Below are 22,910 nucleotides of genomic sequence, written 5' to 3'. Positions count from 1 at the left end.
TGACTGTTGTGCATATTGAACCTTTGCTATATTAAGTTCTATTATTATCATTTTAAAGCCCTTGAAATGTGAATACAGAAGATAGTTGTAATCTTTACAATTACTTTAAACATTTGTATGAAACCTTAAAGTATTTAAACACTAAGCTTCACAACATTGCTATGAGGTAGATTCTTCCCAGTGAAGGCTGATATGTAGCCCAGATTTCACGAACTCTTGTTTGAACAGGTTAGTTTGAGCAGGCAGTAATGTGAGAAAAGAATAGATAAATCATCTCTATGGCCCTGCACAGCGACAGGGTAGGCTTTAGTTTCCCCACACTTTAATGGAGCTGTGGGAGGCTGCCTTTATTCCTCACAGCCCCACACTGCAGGGTAATTCATTTGCACTTAGCAGGGCTCAGCTCCCATTACCAATTACTGTGATTTTTTTTCCTGCCTGGAGGTAGCAGTGGAGGGAATGAATGTATCATCAAGGATTCTCCTGACTCATCCCCAGCCTCTGTCCAGGTACAAGTAATTCTCTATACATTACCTCATGGACCATGTGCATTTGCCACTGTAGCTTATTCATTTTTCATTTTTGGATCAGTCTGAAGACGTAAGATTTAAAGACTTCCTCTGAAGAATTAGTAAAGAGAATCTCAATGTAGCATTGTCATCAAAATATGCAGAAGTGTTAAATGAGTTTCTGGAGGTCTTTTGGTGTCTGTTCAGTGGTATTAATTTAGCTAGAGCAGACAGTTACAAAAATTTAATCTCAGTTGTTTAATAAAAGTGGATATTTTTCTGCAGTATCAACCAGTCCAGGAGGACTCTGCTCCTGGAAGAAACACATTATTCCAGGTACTGGAACAGTGGGAAGCGTGACAGGACCTCAGTTTTGTCAGATACTTCTGCACACTGTTTTTTAAAGAAATGAATAGTAATAGTGAGTTTTTCATAATGCGTAGTCCAAGGTGGTTACTCATGGTTAGTCAGCTGCTATTTCTCATCTTTTTCTGCTTTTGTATAATTACCTTCATAAAAATAGCTGTATGATTGGAATCCTTATTGCCCTGTATTTGACCACAAAACTTAATTAATTAGGTTTATCGACATTGTGTTTAACTGTGAGATTGCAGTTTCTCTTTCAATACGGTGATTAAATGTCAGTTTCCATGTCCAAGTTCCCGTGCTGCAGAAAGGGGGTGTCTGTAGGAAGGCGTCAGCCCAGCAGAGGTGAGGCTGTGCTGTCCCATCAGGGTTTGTGCTCCCACAGCCCTTGCTGTGTTTCTGACTCCAGCAGCCGCTGGGGCTGAGGAGTGTCACCCTCTGGAGCACAGCCCCTCTTTGGGGTTGCTCCAGGAGCTGATGGAGATGGAGACTGCAGCCAAGGCATGATTTGTTTGTGTAATTCTCTTTACCCCTGGCTGATAGGCAGCATGCCCAGAGGAGCCATCCTTTAAAAGCCTGTGTCCCTTCCTGTCCTTGCAGTAGTGTTCCATGCCCAGGGCTCCTCTCCGGGAAGTGACTCCTGGAGCTCCCAATTCCCGCCCTCCTCAGTGAGCTCAGTGTTCCCGACTGCTTTGTTTATGTTCAGGTCTGATGTGTGCTGATCCTTGGAAGAAAGGAGACACTGAGCATTCCAAGGCTCTGACCACTGGACTGGACTCATTTGTAGCCCAGGAAGGAAGTTTGCTGTAGGCTTGTGTAGGCATGGGTAGTTCTGCTGATTCTGAAAGCACAGTCCTTGCCCTTCTTCATGAGAGGGGAAGGGGAATTGCCACGTCAGTCTCAGATTGTGACTGCTCACGTTCTCTCAGGTCATTAGTGCCCACTGCTCAAATAGAAGGAATATTTAAAACTATAACAGCCCCCAAAGTGCTTATGGGCCTCAGTGTCAGAAAGCACTGTTCCCACTGCACAGATTACCAAGTCTTTCCAGGCACTGACAGGGAGACTAAAAAGCTTAATGCAATGGCTGCCTTGGCAGCTGTTGGTTAACCTGCTGGATCTCACACTTTTTGAGGATCTCTTTTAGTGTTTTCTGATACATTGAAGAAAAAGGTAAGAAAAACAAAACAAACCCAACTTTTGACATTTCTAGTATTCTCCCCACTGAAGATTCTGGTATATTACAAACTGCTAGAGTTTTAAATTTTGCTGAGTTTTATAAATGGAGAAACTGAGTGCTCATGTTCACACCATGATTCTGAAAATCCTGGAGCTGATATTGCTAATATCTGATGCCTGTTAATTCAGTACTGTACTGGGTACAGGTTCCTTGCAGGTGTAAGTGAGCAGTGTTAACGTCAGCCAGTTGACTTGGCCAAAGCTTGAATGCATTGTCATTCCTGAACTGTTATTTTCCAACAGATTGCTAAAATAAAAGCTGGTTTACTACTGAAGTGTCATCCAGATTTCAGAGCTTGTGCCAAATAAAATACCAGTTCTGGTGTCTCAAGTAGCAGGGAGGTATAAGATGATAAGATTTTTCCAAGGAAATACATTTTGTCTTATGAAGATAAAATGTTTAAAAATAAAAGGAGCATTTGTCTTCAGCAGTTAAGAAGATAGCAACCACCTACAATCTGTGAGAACACTTACATAAGGCTCATACATTGTACAGGAGTTCTGGTTTGCCAGTGCTGGAACACTGTTCCTATGTACTTGTCAGGGAAATGTGAACCGAAGCCTCCTAGCAGTGCTGGTGCAGATTCTATTTTGATAATGTATTCTAAAGGCTAAGTAGGAAAATATTTTTTTAAATTTTTACTCTACTATTAAACATTTTGCTGTTTCTATGTTAAAAAAAACAAAACAAAAAAACCCAGCTACCTGTAATAATTTAAGACTATTGGAACAATTGAGTAATGTGATTTTTAGTTTCTGGAAAGAAGTTGGTATTATGCTTTGCAACAGTTCATAAGCAGAAATGGACCAGATGAATGGCTCACACAACTTTAACTTCAGGTGTCTTAGTTGCAAAGAAGGAAGTGGAAACCCCTTGAGTGACAACTGATTGTTGTCAGATCAGCCTGGTATAAAAGGTGCTTTCTTGGATTATGTTAAGTAGAATATTGAAACTTTAGTAGAATGGATTTTTTAAAATTGTATTTTCCTGTACATGTTTTAGCTGTTGAGTTTCAATTATGTTATTAATATACTTTGTGTGTAGATCTACTTCTATTCAGGGGTTACACAGATAATGGTTACCATCTGTGAATGCAGATGGCAAATCTGAAATAATTCTTCAGGATTGAGGAGGCTTCAAACAAATGAGAAAGGGGAGGCAAATTGTTATCTTTAATATAAAATGTGAGAGTATCATGGGCTTTACATTCTAAATCAGAGGTTTCTCAGTTTTGCAGATGGTTGCTGGATAAGGTGTTGTACAGGGTTTGATTTTAAACAAGGTGAATAAATATTTTCTACTATTCATTTTCGTGTTTGGATTGTTGATGTACAAACGGTTGTATTAGAAACATCAGAATGAAATGGCTTTTGAAGACTGGAAATAGATGGGAGATATTCTGCATATATTTAGTTGAGTTTTGTGTGAAGTAAATGCTGCTGGTTGTAGCCTGCACCTGATGCTAAAGCAGCTATGTTCATCTGGAGCTGTTAAAATGAGTGTGCTAGAAAATGGTAATGGTTTGTTATCATACATGCAGCAGTGTGAAAATACGTTTACAGAGATGTTTACAGATGTTTTTTGTCCTCTTTTTTGTTTGTTGTTTGATTGTTTGGGAAGATATTTATAAAAGTTATTTTTAAGTTCCTAAATTAGTTTTTTCAATCAATAAGGAAAACCTTATGCCAAAGGCAAACTATTAATTTCATGGATGCCAAGTTCAGAAAGTTGAGCAGCTGAATGAATTCTTTATTAGATTCTAATAAGCCAAGAGATAAGAAACAAATTAATTGTTTATATTATTGTAAGTCTTCAATTTTCCATCTTTCTAATATTTTTTAGAAGTTCTGTTCATTGATTCAGTAAGGAGCTGTAAGAATCCTAGTGTATATATGCCAGATGTTCATGATGTAGGTCACTGACTTTTTTCCCCCCTACAAAAAAACCCTGGAAATGTTGGGTGGGGATGTGTGTTTTCCTTTCTGGGGAAGGTTAAGCGAATTTGTTGTTCTTAGCTCAGAAATATTTCTGTAGTCTGATACAGCAGCAGTTCATAAGTAATAACAAAAAGAAATGAGAGCAAAATGTGATTTGAGATATGAGTAAAGAATTTGAGGAATTTAGACATTCTGGAGTGTCTTTTGTTCAAAGATTATGTAGCAACATAGCAATAGGGTTGTTCTAAAGTTAAAGGATCGTTTGAGAACATACCTGGGTTTTTAGCAGCCTATCTAAAAGATTTAGGAAAAGGGAAGTGCAGTATCTGGGGCTTTACTGTGAATTGGAAAGTTTAGAATTAGGGTTAGAGTTCTGCACTGGAGAATTTAGGATTTGGAGGTTTCCTAATGATGACATTCATGTATTGTATGAAACCACAGTGAAAATAGGGCCCTGAGAGTCATGATCAGCAGAAGAAATTCTGTGTGAAGCAGGTGGGCAGAGCATTCATGCTGAGGTTACCCACAGGTAGTGAAATCACTTGCTTTGGAGGTTTTCAGAAGCTGACAAGGCAAGTTCCTGAGAGCTGGTAATGCCATGAGATGGGGGGATGGACAAGATGACCTCCAGAAGGTCCCTTCCAACCTGATCTATTAATGTTCAAACCACAGATCAAGCACAAGTCAAACTTGTTTTGAGTTGTGCTGCTGTGCTGCAGTCAACATCATTTAATTGCATGCTGTGTTCTCAGTTGGATCTGGACAATAAACCCACATTTCTGTACATTCCTGAAATAAAAATGAAGGGATGGACATGTTACCAATTCCGCAGTGCAGTGTAGATGTGGTGAAAGTCAAGCTAGTTTCATTCAAAGCATGATGTTTACTTACCTGTCATGGGGGAAAAATTTAGTCAAAGCTAGTCTGCAGCATAACAAATGCTGAGCCTTAGTACAAGAAGGTGTTTCTGTTAATTTCAACTGGTTTAAAAGTATGAATACAGCTCACGTGGCTTCATCTCTCTGAAAAGTAACTCCAAGGCAACTCATAACTAGTAAATTGTGGATAAAATGCTGTGAATATGAACAGATAAGCAGCTGAATTTTCAGTTAAATTCTGCTCTGAAGAGACCTGCTTGGTTAATAATGTACTTAATTTGTATGAGTGAGTGGGAGTTTGAGGAGAGTGTAATGTCAGGAAATCGAGTGAGAGCTGAGTAAATTATGCTTCTAGAAGCTAAGAACAAAGAAGAAAAATCTTGCATAACAGTAAGTTAATGTGTCTTCATTTAATGTGAAAGCTCCAGTTGGTAACTAGGGAAAATAATGAAAAATATGCACTTAACCATGATAATTGTTCTGTTTAGGTGTATGTCAAGCAGTACTTGCTTATATTTCTTATTTTTCAATTCACATTTTCAGAACATCATTCTCTATTCATTTGTAGTGTAGGCCATTCTTTGGTTTGTCATCTTGGTTTTTTAAATATCATGTTAACACTTGAAATATTTTGGTATTGATCATTGAAACATATATTGCATTTTCAAAATTCTGAATACATGCCCCAACACATGTGGTGTTTATATTCAGAATATTTGAAGTTTAAGGCTGAGTATGGCAAGCAGTTGTGTTTCTTAAGAAAAATAATATAAGAGTAACAAAAAATCTCACAATAATAAGACATTTCTTCATTTTTGTGGATCTGAGTTGTTAATATTTCATATCATTCAAGTTTCCAAGAGTCCAGGGATAGGACTTCATTGATGTCCATATTGATTTATTGAAATTTTAATGACTTGATAGTTCTGTGAGGTATAAAAAGCCTGCACCAGTAATTCATACTTCTGTCTCTCCTTACTGTAGATTAAGTACTACACTAATGATAGAAAGGAAGGCTATAGTAAATTGGGACTTTTCTTCAACTATTCAATAAGTAGCTAGTGTGCAGTAAAATTAATTTTAAAATATTGATGGCCAAAATTCCTCCTGACTGGGGAGAATGAGGATTAATTAGTTCTGATATACTCCTTTGGTGGTGTGAAGTCCTCTATAAATACTGACGTTGATTTGGGATCTGAAGGAGAGTTGTGCAGAGCTTGACAATATTAAAAGCCATTTGTATGTTAGCATAATATATTAATTCAGCATTCTCCAATGGAACTTATTGGGGAAAAGGGATGTTGTGGTGATACGCGGGTGGGGACACAGGGTGGGGCACAGGAGCTCTGGTGAGGGTGAGCAGGGGGTGATGTTTCTGTCAGTGTGAGCAGAGGAACTGTCCCGCTTTCTGGAAATTGCCTCGGAATCCATTCCCTGACTGTATTTTTGCCAACCCCGAGATCGGTAGGTAACGTCCATAATTCTGAAGGTGAATTTTGGGTGCAAAGGAACTGCCCACAGCCCAGATGTGAATGCAGAGCAGTGTGTGAGGCGTTTGTCGGTGCTGCCGGAGCACAGAGTGACCAGAGCCGCGTTGTTTCCGCAGAGCGCCGAGGCCAGCCCAGGATGGAGCCCGCGGGGCCGGCGGACGCCGAGGACGAGCCCGGGCCCCCGGCGCGGCTGGCGCCCAGCCCGCACAGCGAGGCCGTGGCACACGAGCTGCGGGGGCTGTCGCTGCAGCCCAGCCCCTGCCTGCCGCCCCTCACCGAGCGCAAGAATGGTGAGTGAGGGGTGACCCGGTGCCCGGGGGGGACGGGCGGTGACCGCCAGGGACCCTCCTCGCCCGCTCTTACCGCGGCCAGGTGCTGCGCCGTGCTGGGAAGGCGGTCCCGGGAGCTTCACCCGCCAGGGCAGCTCTTGGAGCAGCAGCAGGCACTCTGGAACCTGCGATGGAGTTGAGGAGATTTTTAAGTTTTAGTTTAATAACTAAGTTTTAGTTTAAAAACTGCACCTGGTGTATACTACAAGTATTGATGAAATATTTTTGAGAGTTGTATTATTATCAGACAAGAAGGGATCGTTTTCTATACTGGGGTTTTTTTCTGCATAAATAATACATCATGGATGTTATCCTGCAAATTTTCATTCAATATTAGAATACTTCTGGAAAAATTGTTTTTTCTTTGTTTTCTGTAAAACTGAAATGGATGAGGTATCTGTGTCCTGTCCAACCTCCAGAGCAGCCAAACTATTGCTCATCTATTAGTTCAGATTTAATAAATTTGGTTAATTTGGCTATAAATAGTTTTTTGTAGAAATGATGAAAGTCAGAAGCAAATTTGAATTTTGAACTTATGGATTCACATTTAAAGTAGTTTTAACAATTTAGTATTTTAACTTTTTACCAAAAAATGGATATGTGCAAGAGTATTTTAGCATGCCACTACTTTATAAAGTCTATAAGCGTAAGAGATTGCAGTTCACAGAAATGCAGGGGCACTTTAAAAAATTCTGAAATGTTTAAAGGTATTTTTGGTAGGATATTTTCATGCAGGAAGCATTATGCTTAGTGTGAGCTCTGGTAGTGATCCTTTAAACCTTTTGTTTACTTCAATGAGTCTTTTGGCAGTAGTCCAGTAGGAGGCTGAACTGTTCTAGTGTTGTTCTGTGGTGTTGTTAAGCTGACTTGCACAAGTTAGTACAGAAACTGTGTTTCCAGCTTTTCCAATGTCACTGCAAGGGTAGGAGGCTTCTGCTCTGGTTTGGTTTTGTTTACCATGGAGGTAATCACAGCATGCCTGGGTGAGCCAGCAGTCACTGGAGCTGTTACTCCCTTCTCGTTTTTCACATTTTCCTCCTCTCCCCTGCCCTCTGCCCCAGAGATCTCAGTCACAGAGCAAAGCAGGAGTAAGAGTTCAGGTGAGCAGAGCTCGGTGGGTTTGCTGCAAATTCTCATGGTTAGCTTAAGCTCCAGTGGAATTACTGTCCCTTGAGTTTACAAAGGAACATTTATATGCTGTGCCAACTCTGTCAAAGAGGTTTTAACTTCCAGCAGAGGATCAATAACAAAACAGTTGGAGTGCATTAGCAGCTTAAGATTTTCTAGTCACTTATTACATGCAGGTATTTACTCCCTGAACAAAGACAAATGGATAATTTTGGGAGGTGGATGTTATATGTCAGTTTCCTGGACTGTCATAATTTTAAGGTTCTCCTATTTCATTTGAGCTGTTTTCAAGTTCATGGCTGTGGGCAATACTAATGACACTAATTTCAGGTTCTCATTAGTCTGCATCTTTCTGGATAATTAGGCAGTACATAGAGTGCATTGATCATGTAAGCATGTGCCCTGTGTATTGCAGTGCTTTTCCATGCCTGTTCTCTGGAGACAACTCTTGCTCCACTTGCTAAAAAGCAGCAAAAGTTCCTATTTCATTGGTTCTGCTCTTCACACTTGTCACCTCCTGAGTGATGACAGAGTGTGTCTGTGATCTCATGACAGCCATGGGTGTACAGTCCCTCTCACGAGCAGTGGGCCTGCTCACGTACATGGAGTTTGGGAAAAGGCTCTGCCTTTGCATCCCTGCCTGAAGGACAGGGTCCAGGCTGGGTCCAGGATGTGCTTTTTAGGCACAGTGCTGTGTCCTTAGGAAGGACAGCTTGGAGGAAAAGTGACATGGCTGAGGCTCTTTGGAAGCAGGAGGAGAAGACTGATGCTGGGTGTTGAGTTGGGCTCTGGTGGAGAAAGCTGACAAGAGGAGCAGCAGCGTGGCACGGCCCAAGTACCAGTCAGAACAATGTGCTGCCCACATGCTGTACCAGAGTTTCATGAGCTCCTGTCTGAGAGCCAGGAGGTGGCAAGGGAGGGAAGGATAGGCTGTCTGCTGCTGACAGCAGGAGGGTGGATGGGAATGATGCTGCCTGCAGCTTTCCAACCTGCTGTTTCAGAGCCAAATGATGGGAAGGGATTGCACATGTAGATACCATCAGAAAAAGGAAGCAGTGCATGACCAGAGGTTTTTGTATGCTGATTTAATACTTTTCCAGAGCTGGTGAGCATGCCACTTTGGCTGGAAGAGGGAGCTGTGAAGGGCTGGGTGTGAGGAGCCATGCAATCATTATTTCCAGGTACAAGTAAAATAGAAAGCTCCTTGTGTATTACAGCAGCCTCTCTTGGCTCTGCAGTGGCTTCCTTGACTATCTCATTGTGCCAAACTCTTCTTGTGACAGTGGCTACTAGTTTCTGAAAAAGAGATATGTAAATTGCTCTTGTGCAGTTGTCCTCCACAGGTGGGAGCCTGGTTATATTTTTGAAAAATGAGTGGATAAATGGCTGGCACCTGTCAGGGCCATTGAGGGCCCTTTGGCTCTGCATTTTGGCCATAAATCCTGTCAGAAGGAGAGTGTGTCCATTCCCTGCCCTTTGTGTGGTGTGGAGAAGCAGTTCTGTTCCAGGCAGTGAGATCTGTGAGGTGTCTGCTCCTCCAAGCTCAAGCCAGCACAGGAATGGGATTGCTTCTGCTTCCCTTTGGGGTTATGCAGCTGTTCTCCAGCAGAATTGGGCTAACTGAGAGAAGAACCAAGAGTCTTGGATATTTTGGAGGAAAAAAGTCTTGGGACAGTGAACACTTTAAAGTAAAAGTAAGATTGGTAAAATCTCAATGAGGAGAAAACTGCCCCTGGCTGTGTAAGGACAGGGACACTCAGGAGCAGAGACCCTGAGGCACCGAAGGTCAGGTGAGAATTGCAGCTTCCTGTGGGGCTGCAGAGCTTGTGGGGTACTGTGGGGAATTCAGGGCTAGGTGGAACACACACACACACAAAACCCAACACAAACCCAAACAAAAACAAATACTCCAAATGGTGTATATTGAGTCCTCCTAAGGGACCAGTCAAGTCAGCTGGGAGACACAGTTCTTAAAATAACTGAATGAAATCCACATCCCACTTAACCTAATGGTATTACTTAAATAAATTTGATGATCCAAGGGATTTTTTCTGGCATCTAAGAGTTGTGGTGTATTATTTTGCCTGTTATCTCTTATCTTCCACTCTCCCAGTATGGAGCACTGGTAATGTGCATTCTTGGCATAGTTTTATGGCTTCTGAACAAATTCTCAATCCTCTGTGCAATTCATAGATTTGAACTGCAATTTTGATATTAGGGAATCAGGTGAGATTTGGGACATTTTTCTTGCATCTGTGTATGACAGGTTTTTCTCCATTCCTCTAAGATCAGTGATTAGGTGTGTTTTTCCCCCTTGTATATAGGTAGGTCACTGTGCTTAGAATTTTTCTTTAGAGAGCTGGGAGAGACACAGTGTAGAAAAGATGGCTAGTGGAAAGACTAGAGAATAACAAATGGAAAACTTAGTTCTGATTAAAATAATAGCTTGGCAGGGAATGTAATTGAAAAATCATCTTAAATTCAGCTGTTTCATAATCACTAAGCTGAAAGCAGTGAGATCTGGAAAACAGCATGCAGATATTTTCATTAACAGCACCACCACCAACAATAACATCAACAAACCAAACATAAAAATCCCCCACAAACCAGACCTCAAAGGAAGTGTATCCTGAAAGGCCAATCTAGATAAAGAAGTGCACAATTTCTGTAAGCTTACAGTAGAAATGTGTGTGTACATTTGTAGTGTAGTCATAAATAATGTGTGTATACAGTGGTGGTCCAGAGAGGCTGTGCAATCTCCACCCATGGAAATACTAAAAATCAGCCTGGGCACTGTCCTGGGCAAGCCTGTTCCAGCTGACCCTGCTCCAGCAGGACTTGGGCCAGGGGATCTCAAGATGCTGCTGCCAGCCTCAGTGATTCTGGGATTTGTCTTTCCAATAAGGTTTTAAAAGCCCATGGAACATCCATTGCAAATATTCTAAGAAATAATCTTTGCTAAGAACACGCAGCATATTGTAATTAATGTATATTTGTCTTTATGCTTTGGTGTTTTTGGTAGTGCTCTGTTTTTTGGGGGAGTTTATTTTTGAGGTTTTGTTTGGTTTTTTTAACATGTCAGTAGAGAAAAGCAGAAGTCCCTTGGTCTCCCAGTAAATATTTGAATGTCATCCTATCTGTTCCGAGAGGCGAGCGCAAACCGAGTAGGTACTGATTTCCCAGTGAGTCTGTCTTTGTCACTGGTACTGCCAGTTCCCACAATCCTAGCATTCCCAGGCCATCAGTCAGTGTCTACAAGGAACAATTTTCAAATATTAAAGCATGTGAAAAGACATACAAGCCAAAACTCAGAGATCTCTAGGGACTGTGACCTCTTAAATGGAATATATTCTGACATTTTCACAGGCTACATGAAAGAATTCCAGCAGGGTCATTCCATTTGGTAAACTTCTAAACAAACATTCCATCATTTTAGTTTGATTTATAGATATTATTTTTTTTTAATTATCTGCTTATTGTGAAGAGATTAACACAGGAGACATGACCTGTGACTGACTCAATTCAAGGCATCTGGTATATGTGAAATCCTGTTTGAGGGCTGGCATTTGAGTGATTACAGGAGATACAGAAAGCATGTTTTCCTTTAAAAAGATCACTTGATCAAACTGTCTTATTCTGACCTTTTTTCTTGAAATTCTTTGTGCATAACTAAATGCATAGCTAGAAAAGAATGTTGAGTTAATTTTAAATTCCATTGTATAATTGTTTTAATTTGTTAGAACTAAGTCCTAAGTGCAGATGTTGTCGCTGAAGTGTCAGTTTGTGACAGAGCCACTACGAGAAGGTAACAGGGAGCAAACAGAACTGGTGATTGGTGTGCAGCACTTACTGTAGGCAACTTGTGCAAATCAGAGGTAGCACAGTGGATGACTAAATATTGTCCTCTACAGGATATATATATGCAGTTAAATGTAGATCTGTATAGTTAAACATATACAAAAATGCACATTTTAATGTACTCTATATACACATTTTAAAAATATTTATTAATGTAGATGTGTATATGGGTAAGACCAAATGGAAGGTGGTTTTCATTTAAGCAGTGAACACTGCCAACATATGTCCTCCCTTAAAAGGAATTTGTGTGGGTTTTAGTGGGAGTAGAAGAACATGCAGACTTATAAATTTGACATCACTGTAAGTGATTGGTATTTTTCTGGGAAGGGTGACTGAGGTAGATGGTGACCATTATTTGTGTTGTTTGGGTCTTTATTGCCACAATGGTGGAGAATTTAGGCAGAACAGAGCTCCCCCAAAACAATTCTCCTTAATTAATAATTTGAAGTAATGTTCTTAATGTTTATAGAAGTAATAGAATAAGTTATAATAGGGGTTATGTAAACTGATGCTTTAGTTTGTGTAGTCAGAGCACTATTTTCCTATGTGAAGAAACTATTACACCATGATCAAGAACTCGATTATCCTAACACAATATAAAGCACCAAGATATTCATCAAGGTGTATGTAAAGCCAAGGTGAAATAGATATTTGAGTAATTAGGCTTCTTTCCCACTTGAAAATGTTATTATGGTAGTGAAAGAGTTTAAGCACCCAAGGGCATTTGGTTTGGTTTTGTTTTTCTTTTTGATGGGATTGCAAAGGAATGAGTTCCATATGATGTGAAAGTTGGAATGTACTGTTAAAGCAATTGTTGCTTAGTTACTTGGTGTTTAATGAGGCTGTGAAGCAGCTCCCAGTCAGTGATGTCACTCAGCACTTCACTGATGCTTCACCCAGATAAGGATTTGTTGTGAGGGGCAGACAGGCAGGCACTGGGGAGGTACCTGGGGCTGCATTGCTTCCTCCTGTACTTTGGAATTTTAGTTTATATCTACTAGACACTTCCACCTTTGAAATAACACTTGTGCTGTAGGCTGAAGGTTGGCAGAACACTTGGAGTCTGTGCTGCAGAAGAATGGAAGGAACAAGTGCTGATGACCTTAGATGTAAAGCAAATGTTTGTGAAAAACTTGTGCAATACATTGCTCTTAAATGAGATTCTGGCTTATGAAACTGACAGAAATGTTCCATTCTGAGGCCTTTTTTCTTCATTTCACCCACTCTTATGCAGTATATTCAACTGTAATTGAAATTCAAATGAGAGGTACTTCTGCCCTCTGAAAATAATGCAAATTCTAACATTTCATTTTCACTGAAACCAAGAGCTTGTTGTGTGTCTTTTACTTCAGCTTCTGGTTTGGATACACTGATGCAGTTTGTAACAGAGTTCAAACCTGTAACTGAAAAATACAACATGCAGGACTCAAGATTTTCTTTCAGCTGGAAGAGATACTTCGGTTTTGTTGTTTGATAGAAACCAGTCTCTCAGCCACAAGTTTTGTTTCTAGGTCATTATAGGTTTCTCTGTGAGTCTCAGTTTCATTTTGCTATTTGCAATGTTAAAACCAACTCGTTTGAAACAGGTACATGCTCAAATTGCAGAGGTTTTATGTCCAATGTTTAGTTTGGAAATGAGTAGTTCTCTCTATTACAAAACATTCTCCATTTAAATAGTCAGCAGCAGAAAGAGAAGAGGAAAAATTTGCAGTTTGAAAAAGTTTTCTGCCTGTTTTTAACAATGCCATCAATTTCAAATTACAATCCAAATTCCAGCTCACTTTTAGACACTGAACACAAAATCCTTTCAAACTCTGAGTGGAGTTGTAAGATCCCAAGCTTTTTCTGTCCCTAATTTGTATTGTGTAATTCATGGGTTGTTCTATTCACTGTATTACTGCTAAAATAAAGAGTAGTCAAAGAACAAACAAGTTGCTGTTGTTTCACTAATACTTACACTAGAGGATTTTTTGTGGTAGGCCAAAATGGGTGATTTGAGTGGGAAGGTGTTAAGTTCCCCACCTGTAAAGTCACAATTTTAGAAATCATGGTCCTTTAAAACCAACAACAAAAGTAACTGAAATACAAAGCAGTTTTATCTGTCAAAACAATCTTCAAGGCAGATACTGCCCAAACACCAGCAGTGTGTTCAGTGTGTTAGTGTGGTGGTAGTGGTTCATGACAGAAATTCTGCTATTTCATAAGAGCTTAAAAATTTGCCATCAAATTTGAAAGTGCATGAGTAAATCTCAGGAGTCATTGTGGTGCTTTAGCAGTCACAGGTAAGAACATTTGTGAGCCATTCTAGAGGAGTTCCAAATTCATTTCATTTGGCAGGGAAGGAGGAGTCCTTAACTGGCAGGTGGGTGAGCACTGGGGGCAGCAGGCAGCACTGCCTGGCTTCACATGGACCTGCTCATGGAACACCTGGGTACTGGTAGGGAGCAGGGGAATTTGGTACAGGAACATGCTAACAGTGTTTCTGTTCCTTCTGGTACAGCTCTCAGGAATGCTGACCAAGTCCATCATAGGAACTTTTCCCATGTTGCAGTGCTGTGGAGCTGGGAATTGTGAGATGCCTCCAGGTGCCTGTGAAGCTGTCCCAGAGTTTTAGACTTTTCCAACAGACATGATGAGATGATTAGTTTTTCTTTTAAGCCTTATCACTAAAAATATAACAACTATATTGTTGCACACTCAAATAACCAGTAAAACCAAGTTATCAATTGAGCTTGAATTAAGGTGTATTCAAGACTGCTGGGAAAACAAAAGGTTGTTGGAATAGGAATATTTTTTCATGATGTGGGAGACAAATGTTATTCTTCATGCAGAGATTTAAGAGAAACTTATCCCTGAGCAGAATATCCAGATATTCTCCATATTCACAGTATAACTGAATCTGGAGCAGAACTATTTCCTTCTTCAAAGGCATCTTTTCTTTGTCTTCATTTGTTATGTCTGCCCTCACCCAACTATTCCATATTGTATAGCAATATTGGCAATGGCAGTATTTGGTTACATGAAAAATGCACAGCTTCATTTTGACCTTTCATCTCTCCTAGTCTGTACAAGAATTTCCTCATTCTTATTTTTCATAAAATCTGTAATTCCCACTTTTCATACTAAGGATTTTGCGTGTTACTGTTGAGATTTTGATCAGACTTCTTAAAGGTCTTCTAAAATTTTCATCTCTGTTTTAAGCTTGTATTGAACTAAGAGGTGAAATTGAAGCAAAATATGAGGTATAACTTCAAGTAGCTGAAGCAAAAGCACATTGATCTGCTGTGGGGTGGCTACCCTTGGAATGGGGGGGGAGTGGACAGCACCAACTCCTAGCTAAGATCAACTTTCTGAACAAGAGAAACGCTCCTGAAGGCTTAAACTGCTCCCACCCAGCTGCTGTTACTGTGCTCAGCTTTCACCTGAGCACTGGGTACTCTCAATTTATATCAGGCAGTGTAAAGGGATAGGAATGGATAGAACTTCCTTCAGAAATATGGTGTTTGAAGAATGTCTTTCTCTGGCACCTTTAATTACACACTTCCTCATTAGGGCATGGAATTTTTTAAATTTCAAAATACTGTTTTTGAATCAATGGGAAATCAGTTCAGAGTGTGTAAAGTGCACTGTACCCTTTTCATAAAACAATTTGTGCTGTTATATATTGTTATACTGTTAGAATATAATTAATCAATCCAAACAATTAACTTCTCTCTTGGTACAAGAAAAATGTGGAGTTATAATCAGTTATATCAGTAAGTGTGTAATACTCTGTTTATTGACTGTGTCAGAGTTTAATGTGTGTTTAAGTAGTATGTGTTTGTATTCTGCTTGTCTGTTTTATTTTCTGAATGTGTGGAGTTTCTCAACAGTAGTTTTGTTTCTTATGCACAGTAAGTGTTCAGCTGCAGGCAAGTATTCAGCTGAGGAAGTTAATTTGATTTATGAAGGAGCTTTTCCACAGTATTTTTTCCTTGTGTTCAGTAAAAATCACTGCAAAAGCAAATGTATTGGAATAGTCTGTAACTTGTCTTTAGGCAGAACATAATTTAAGCTGATAATTTTTATACAAATGATGTGCAGACAACTGATTTTTAGGCTGGGAGAGTGGCCTCACATCATTCATGCTGCAAAGAGTTTTTTGCCGTATTGTCAGCTCCTTACATGTCAAGAGGTTGCTAAAGCCTGGTGAGCTCACTCCTCCTTGGAGTGTGCAGTTCTGAGCAGATCTAGGTCTCCTTCTCCCAGCAGCAGGCAAACAGGGAGAGGCTTCCAAATCCTGCTGGCTGGGCCAGGCAGCTTCACAGCCCCTGGTGTCACTTGCCCTGGCAGTACACTGTCATGGTGAACAGTCAGTGCTCAGTGGCTGCCTTGTAGAAAGATCCAAAGAGGAAAAGAGGGGTTTTTTTTTCTAGTTTCCATTTCTAAAATTTCTGTGTCTCAATGTATATAGGTATTTTCAAATCTGATTCTATGGAAGTGAAACATTTTATCTGAATGGAGATATCCTTTATAATTTCAGGTTGAAGGATTTAAAATACAAAGTAGAGGTGCAGAAATTGTGTGCAATGATAGCATTTTTAGGGCAAAGGGAAGGGAAAATACACCTGCCAGAGTTCCTAGCTGACATGTAGAGACTCTTAAACATTATGTATAGTTTCTTTTCTCTAAGTACAGGAAATTAAATGCAGACTCGTCTGCTGTTCCCTTATGGCCAATGCCAGGTAATTAGAGGGGATCCATTTCCCTGAAATCTTCCAGGTTGACACTGAAGTTGATGACTCATGTAAGATAAATGGGATATGCTGCAGAGAATGGCAGATCAGAAGCTGTGGGAGGAAATACTCATGAAACTGTTGGGAATAATGAGATGTGTAACTAATGCAAAAAGGAAAATAATAAAATACTCAGGGCTTAGATTTTTACAACAAGGAACAGAGGCTCTCATACTGCAGGAAAGGCATGGAAATAATCACTGGTTTTCCCAGTTACCTCTGCTAGGTACCTGTCTCTGGAACCAGTCCTGGGGTTGATGGGTGGGAAGGTTCCTAACATAACTATAACATTTCCAAATCCCGCTGTGCAGCTTTGTTTACGGGTGAAACTTAATGAGTAATGAATGTGCCGGTCAGGCAAAGATGAAATATTTCTGCTGCCTGCAGCAGTGTTCTGAGGAGTGGGGGCAGGGAAAAGGAAGGGGGGAAAGGGAGAGGGACCTCAGCAGTAGTTTGTCTTAGGTATCAGCGAATGCTCTCCAGCAACTGCTGGATTTATTTTTAACCGCTTGACTCATTCTTTGTCAGATGATTGACCACCGAGCTGCACATTGAACACCAATGTGCAGAGGAAGCGAGCGTAACTCCAGGCACAGGAGGAGTGTCTGCCTGGGAGGAGAGGCGGGCTTTGGGAGTTCGGCTTCACATGCTCGGTGCCCGCGCTGAGAGCGGGCTGCGGGCTCGGAGCGGCCACAGCCAATTGAGCCAATCCGGGGTGGACTAAGCCGAGCCGGGCTGGGCTGAGCCGAGCCGAGCCTGGCCGGGCTGAGCCGAACCAGGGTGGGCTGAGCCGAGCCGGACTAAGCCGAACCAGGGTGGGCTGAGCCGAGCCGAGCCTGGCCGGGCTGAGCCGAACCAGGGTGGGCTGAGCCGAGCCGAGCCTGGCCGGGCTGAGCCGAACCAGGGTGGGCTGAGCCGAGCCGAGCCGGACTGAGCCGAACCAGGGTGGGCTGAGCCGAGCCGAGCCGGGCTGAGCCGAGCCGAGCCGGGGCAGCGCCATGGGCGGCGCGGCGGTGCCCGGGCTGCTGCTGCCGTAGGAGCCCGCGGCCGGCCCCGTGCGGAGCGCGCTGCATCGCTGCCCACCGCGGCCTGCGATTTTTTCGGTGCTGGATGTTGCCATTCTAAAGGATTCCCACCATGATTGATAGCTCCAAGAAACAGCAGCAGGGCTTTTCCGAGATCTTACCTGCAGGAGATCTTAAGCCACTGAAGGAGAAGGAATGCCTTGAGGGGAACAGCCAGAAAAGTCTCAAGGAAGGTCAGTCACTTGCTGCTTGGGGGACAGAGAATGCAGAAGTCCTGGGCACGTTCAGTTCACCAGCATGCCTGATTTAATGCTGTAGGTCAGAAAGAGTTTTTGTACATTAAATGAGGTATTGTTTTCCCTCTGAAAAAAAACCCTCTAAAAGCTGAATTTATATTTTACCTGGGACTAGAAAAATAATGATGATAGTTTGATAGGAATTGTAGTATGAAGAAAAATGAGCAATCAAGTAGTCTTTTCAGGTTATCACTTAGTGCTGAATTAATGAAGGACTCTGAAATTGTCCTGTAAATATTGCACAAAGCACTTCAAAATGTCTCTATTGAAATAAATCTAATGAAATAAACATCATTAAATATGGCATGTCAAAATAAAACCCCCCACACCTTTAGTATTAGACATATTGTTACCTCATTTTCAACAGTGCTTTTCTCAGCTCTTTTCTTTCTTTGGAATTCTGTTCTCCCCTTATACTTCAAATTAGATTTGATTCTGGTTTTGAGAAGTGTGCTTTTCAAACCACATTATGTCTTTTAAAATTATTAGATTTCAGCTGGGCATTAAACTGATAAAATGCACGGGCATTAGTTTCTAAAATAGCAGTAGTCTGAGAATATTTGGAATATCATTCAAAGCTAACAAATAGAACTATATGAGATTCATTTGAAGTAATCTCTGTTAGGCTAAGGCAATAATGCTGCTGAGACAGGGGAATTGTCTTACTCCTGCGGGCAGGATTCCTCCCGCTGGCCAGAGTGAAGGAGGAGAAGGCAGAGACCTCTGGAGGGCGGCTGCCACCCTGCCCAGAGCCGTCGGACACGGCAGGAGTAACACACCAGGCTCTGGCAGCTCTGGGCTCGGCTCCAGCTGCTTAATCAATAGGACACAAACTGCATTTGTAGTAGACAAAACTCCTGCTTTCCTTTTACAGCACTCTGCTTTGGCTTTTCCTCCAGATATCTCTGGATTGTCTGGTGATTCAGAGACTTCTCCCTTGGTGTGGTGGCAAGAGTTCTATGTGAGATACTGCCTTTATCAGAATTTAAATGCTGGGTTTGTTTGGGGGTTTTGTCCATTTCTTTTTCTAAATTTGGATCTTAATAGTGTTTAAATTGGCAAAAAGATAGCCCATATTCAGTACTAAATTCAGTACTTGACAGGTTAGTTTAATGCCCCCCATTACTTAGCTTTAAATTTGAGCTAGGGAAAGCCCTGATCTTTGTGCAGGGTACTGGTACTGAAGGTGTGTTGGTGATCAGGAAGGTACTGAGAGGTTGGGAAGGTACTGAGAGGTTGGGAAGGTACTGAGAGGTTGATGTTGCTGCCTGTGGCAGTGGCTGAGAGCAGAACTGCTCTGCCTCCCTTGTGGCAGGGAAGTCCTGTCTGGGAGACAGGATGAAAGAAAGGGCCGGCAGTGCCTCTGGCTCGGGGTGCTTTTGCCTCCCAACTCAGAGCAGCCCAGTTAAAGCCCTGCTGCTGCTGCTGCTGCTGCTGCTGCTGCTGAGGCTCTGGGGACAGCAGCGAGAGAAGGGAGCCAGGAGGGTCACAGGGGTGGTCAGTGATGTAGGAAAGAAACAAAACCTGTCTGGGGTAAGCTACCAAAAAATCAAGGGCAAAAAAACATGGCAAAGGCAGCAGGGTGGGTAGTGTAGGTGGGCTGATGAGTAACCACAGCAGTGATTATTGTCTTCAGGCCTCTTCAAGCATGTCAGTTATGGAGAAAGTGGATGAAAGAATGTACATTACAGTAATGATGGTCTGTCAGAGTAGCAAAAAACCTGCAATTATGGGATACTCTGCCAGTCTAAATTCATTAATATTTGAGAGCTTAAATTATTCACTGCATACAAGAAGATATGTTTTCCATAATCACTATCTTTGCTTCCTTTTCTGTGTTTTAGTACCTGTTCTCCATTTTCACTTTCCCCAGTGAATATATCTTATTCTTTTATCTCTCCCAAGTTTGGCAATGTAATGATTAAAATAATGAACCTCTTCTTGAGAGTTTGATTGACTACAGGATCTCCTCTTCCAGCCTTTCCTCCTTCTAAAGCTTAGAAAAACAATCATTTTCTTTCTTGTGGTATATAGAATGAATTATTGAAAACACTCCAAATCTTCTTGATTTACATCTAGAGGGACTAAAACAGAGCTTCATGTTTCCAGTTCATTATGTTATGAAATATGTAGTTCAGACACTTTATAGATTTTTAAAAATTCAGTTGCAGTTGTTAGTTTAATCCTATTTAAATAATACTACAGGTAACAGATTTTACTTTTTGAAAAACATAAATTGTAGGACAACTTATTTTACAGAACAGTGTCTTCTAAATTAGCTTGTGCCATTCTGTCTCTCTTTTTTTTGCCCTCCTCTTTTCTCCTCCTTTCTTCCTCCTTAAAATGATGTGGTTGGTTTTGCCACGCGAATTATCAAACATTTCTTCCTTAGGACACAAAAATACTTAAAAATATGATATATGAATTATAAAACTTGGAAAAATTAAAAATGTAATTATGTAGAGATCCAATTCAAAAGGTGCCTTTGTTTCATAAGCTACTTTGCACAGGTTTGGTAAATGTAAAAATCCTGAGATAGTGCAGTGCTTATTTCAGCAATGAGTACCTTAAGAGAACTGCAAGGTGCAATATTTTTTACTTAGTATTTCTGTATAAGAAAAGGGATTTTTGGTGGAAGCAAAACCAATAACACTGTCTTCAGCAAATTAATATTAAGGACATTAGCAGTTTAGATTGCAAAGCTGAACTTTTTCTTTCCTTAGGCTATTGATACACATTATAGCATCCTGTAGCATGGGAGGGAATCCTACTGACTTCTTGTAAACAGCTCAGATACTGTTGTTGCATATTGCCTTTTTTGTGAAAAAAGTTCTTACTTTTATCTGTCTGATCAAAATTACCTTTGTTATGAGCAAGGAACAAATATATTTTCTGTCTCTGAGGTAAACCACACAGTGCTAACTAAACAGCTTTTTCAGAAATTCCTGTACCATTGACTGTACCTCCTGCAGCATCTTGTAGCTCTGTCAATTAAGCAACCAAAACACTTGGAAAATTCAAGTGAAAAGCCTTAAATGTGCATACAGTTACTAAGGAATATTCAGTGCCATCAAACAGTGCACCTGTTGGGACCTGGGAATATATCTGGCCTGCAGATTGAAAGGTTTCCAACAGCACTGGAGAGAGTTGAGGAGATCTTGTTTTATACCCTGAGTTGTTTCAGTACAAAGATGGATGAGCTCTATGACCATACAGAACTCCTGAAGACACAGTATTAAACTGGTGAAACAGTTCAGTCTGGTGATTAGCTGGGATTTAAAAGGAGGCTGAATCCCAGTTTGTTTGCACCATATTTTTCATATCATAATCTGAGTTTCAAAGTTACCAGTTGCCTGCAGGCTACTCTAATTTAAAAAAAACTAGCCAGGAAGGAAATTTTATTTCCACCTTGAAACACAGTTTCTTTCCGGGATTTGTAATGCATTTTCAATTTACTGGTTTGTGAGGAACTGGAGACTGGCAAGTGCTGCAAACAGGATACAGGGTGCAATGAGTGGATTTCTCAGGTGTGCACTGGAATTGTCTTTGTGCTGCCTGAGTAACAGATTACAGGTGTAGTCAGGAAGGATTTCTTCCCCTCATCCCTTGCAATCAAATCCATGGTGCATGAGAATTGTTTATTCAACAGACTTCCTGCTATTGCTGGCATGTTGAGTATTGATGATACTCTTGACCTCTTCTGCTCTCCTGCCCTGGCATGATAAAGATCCTGCTCTTGGTTTATTTGGTTTGGTTGGTTTTTATAAAGAAAAAGCATTAAGTTGTGTCATCTGGTGTTTAGAGGTGTTTTTATGACCCCTTATTAGTGTTAGTCCATCAGGTATGTTTCTTGAGACACAGATAATGAGAAAAATACTGGTGAAAAAAGTGTTATTCTTTTGTTAATAAAGGGAGCACTGTAAATTCTGTGTAATGATCCTGCAGGGCTGTACTAAACTCTACCATAAACAGTCTCTTTAATGTCATGGTATAATTGTATGTCGTAAAAGTAAATCAGCACTTACTCCACAGAATTTTCTTCTTCAGTGTAGCACTTAAATTAATAATAAACATATTGTAATACCATTATAATAAACACATGCTTAACTACTTCAATAAACCAAGACTACTATGTACTAATTTGATTTTGTATGTAATATGTATACAATTAGAAGACGATGGTGGCTAACCAAGAGCTTTTAAAAAACTTGCTATGACCAACTATAAGATTTCTTGAAGTTTTTAATAGAAGGATTAGGAGTGCTGCTGCTAAGGGCCAGGGGTATTCCCATCCAACCTTACCCTGCATACTGCCAGCCTCTATCTCCTGTTGGCATTAGGAGTCACACACTGCCAGCCTCTATCTCCTGTTGGCATTAGGAGTCACACACTGCCAGCCTCTATCTCCTGTTGGCATTAGGAATCACACACTGCCAGCCTCTATCTCCTGTTGGCATTAGGAGTCACACACTGCCAGCCTCTATCTCCTGTTGGCATTAGGAGCCCAAAGTCAGTGGCTATTGCTGAAGAGCATTTCTTTCATGGTGCTGCCAGGCCAGAGCACAGACCCGGCAGGAGGCACCTCTGCCAGTGTGAAAGCAGCAGAAGCAGCTGGGAGTGGAGGGAGGCACAGACCATTGGCTTTTCATTGGTAATCCTGTGTTAGATCATAGTGAGTTATGAAACCACTCTCTGAAAGCACTGTCTGCTTTGCTGCTCTGCTGGGGGATTCTTCTTTCCTGTCACATCCACCACAACACGTGGGAGCCTCAGCCTCCAGTGCAGGGTCCTCCCTAATGCAGCAACTTCTCCATGCCTGTGATCAGCTGGACTCACCCACAGAGCATCTGCAGAGTCTGGAGCTGTCTGCAGCAGAGGTGACTCAGTACCATTGCTCACACCCCCGGCTGCAAGCAGGCAGCTCAGTGCAATCCACCTTGCTCTGCTTTGAATTATTGTGTACTCTCCTGAGCTGGAGAATCTGCTTGGGTGTGCATTTTGTTTGCTGTGCCTAGGAATAGCATGGACAATGGAGGGGGCTTGGCTGGAAATCATCTGTCATCATTCTATGTAATACAC

The 22,910-nt window shown here is 41.2% G+C and overlaps 1 protein-coding gene across 4 annotated transcripts in view; it reads left to right on the top strand.

Annotated features, from left to right (window-relative positions):
• The window catches only part of MRTFB (myocardin related transcription factor B), a 66,725-nt gene that overhangs the window by 10,206 nt on the left and 33,609 nt on the right, over nt 1-22,910 (top strand). For 2 of the 4 annotated variants that reach the window (XM_058816376.1, XM_058816374.1), the window contains exon 3: nt 6,537-6,710. In XM_058816376.1, coding sequence (XP_058672359.1) covers nt 6,557-6,710 — 154 coding nt within the window. In that variant the 5' untranslated portion in view covers nt 6,537-6,556. Of the gene's footprint in view, nt 1-6,536; nt 6,711-17,476; nt 17,769-19,319; nt 19,365-22,910 lie in introns of those variants that run through there. The other 2 variants (XM_058816375.1, XM_058816377.1) reach the window with 2 other exon arrangements.

Source organism: Ammospiza caudacuta, chromosome 17, assembly GCF_027887145.1.
Source record: "Ammospiza caudacuta isolate bAmmCau1 chromosome 17, bAmmCau1.pri, whole genome shotgun sequence".
Classification (NCBI taxonomy): Eukaryota; Metazoa; Chordata; class Aves; order Passeriformes; family Passerellidae; genus Ammospiza; species Ammospiza caudacuta.
The sequence above is the reverse complement of the archived record's forward strand: the minus strand, read 5'-3'. Positions and strand labels throughout refer to the sequence as shown.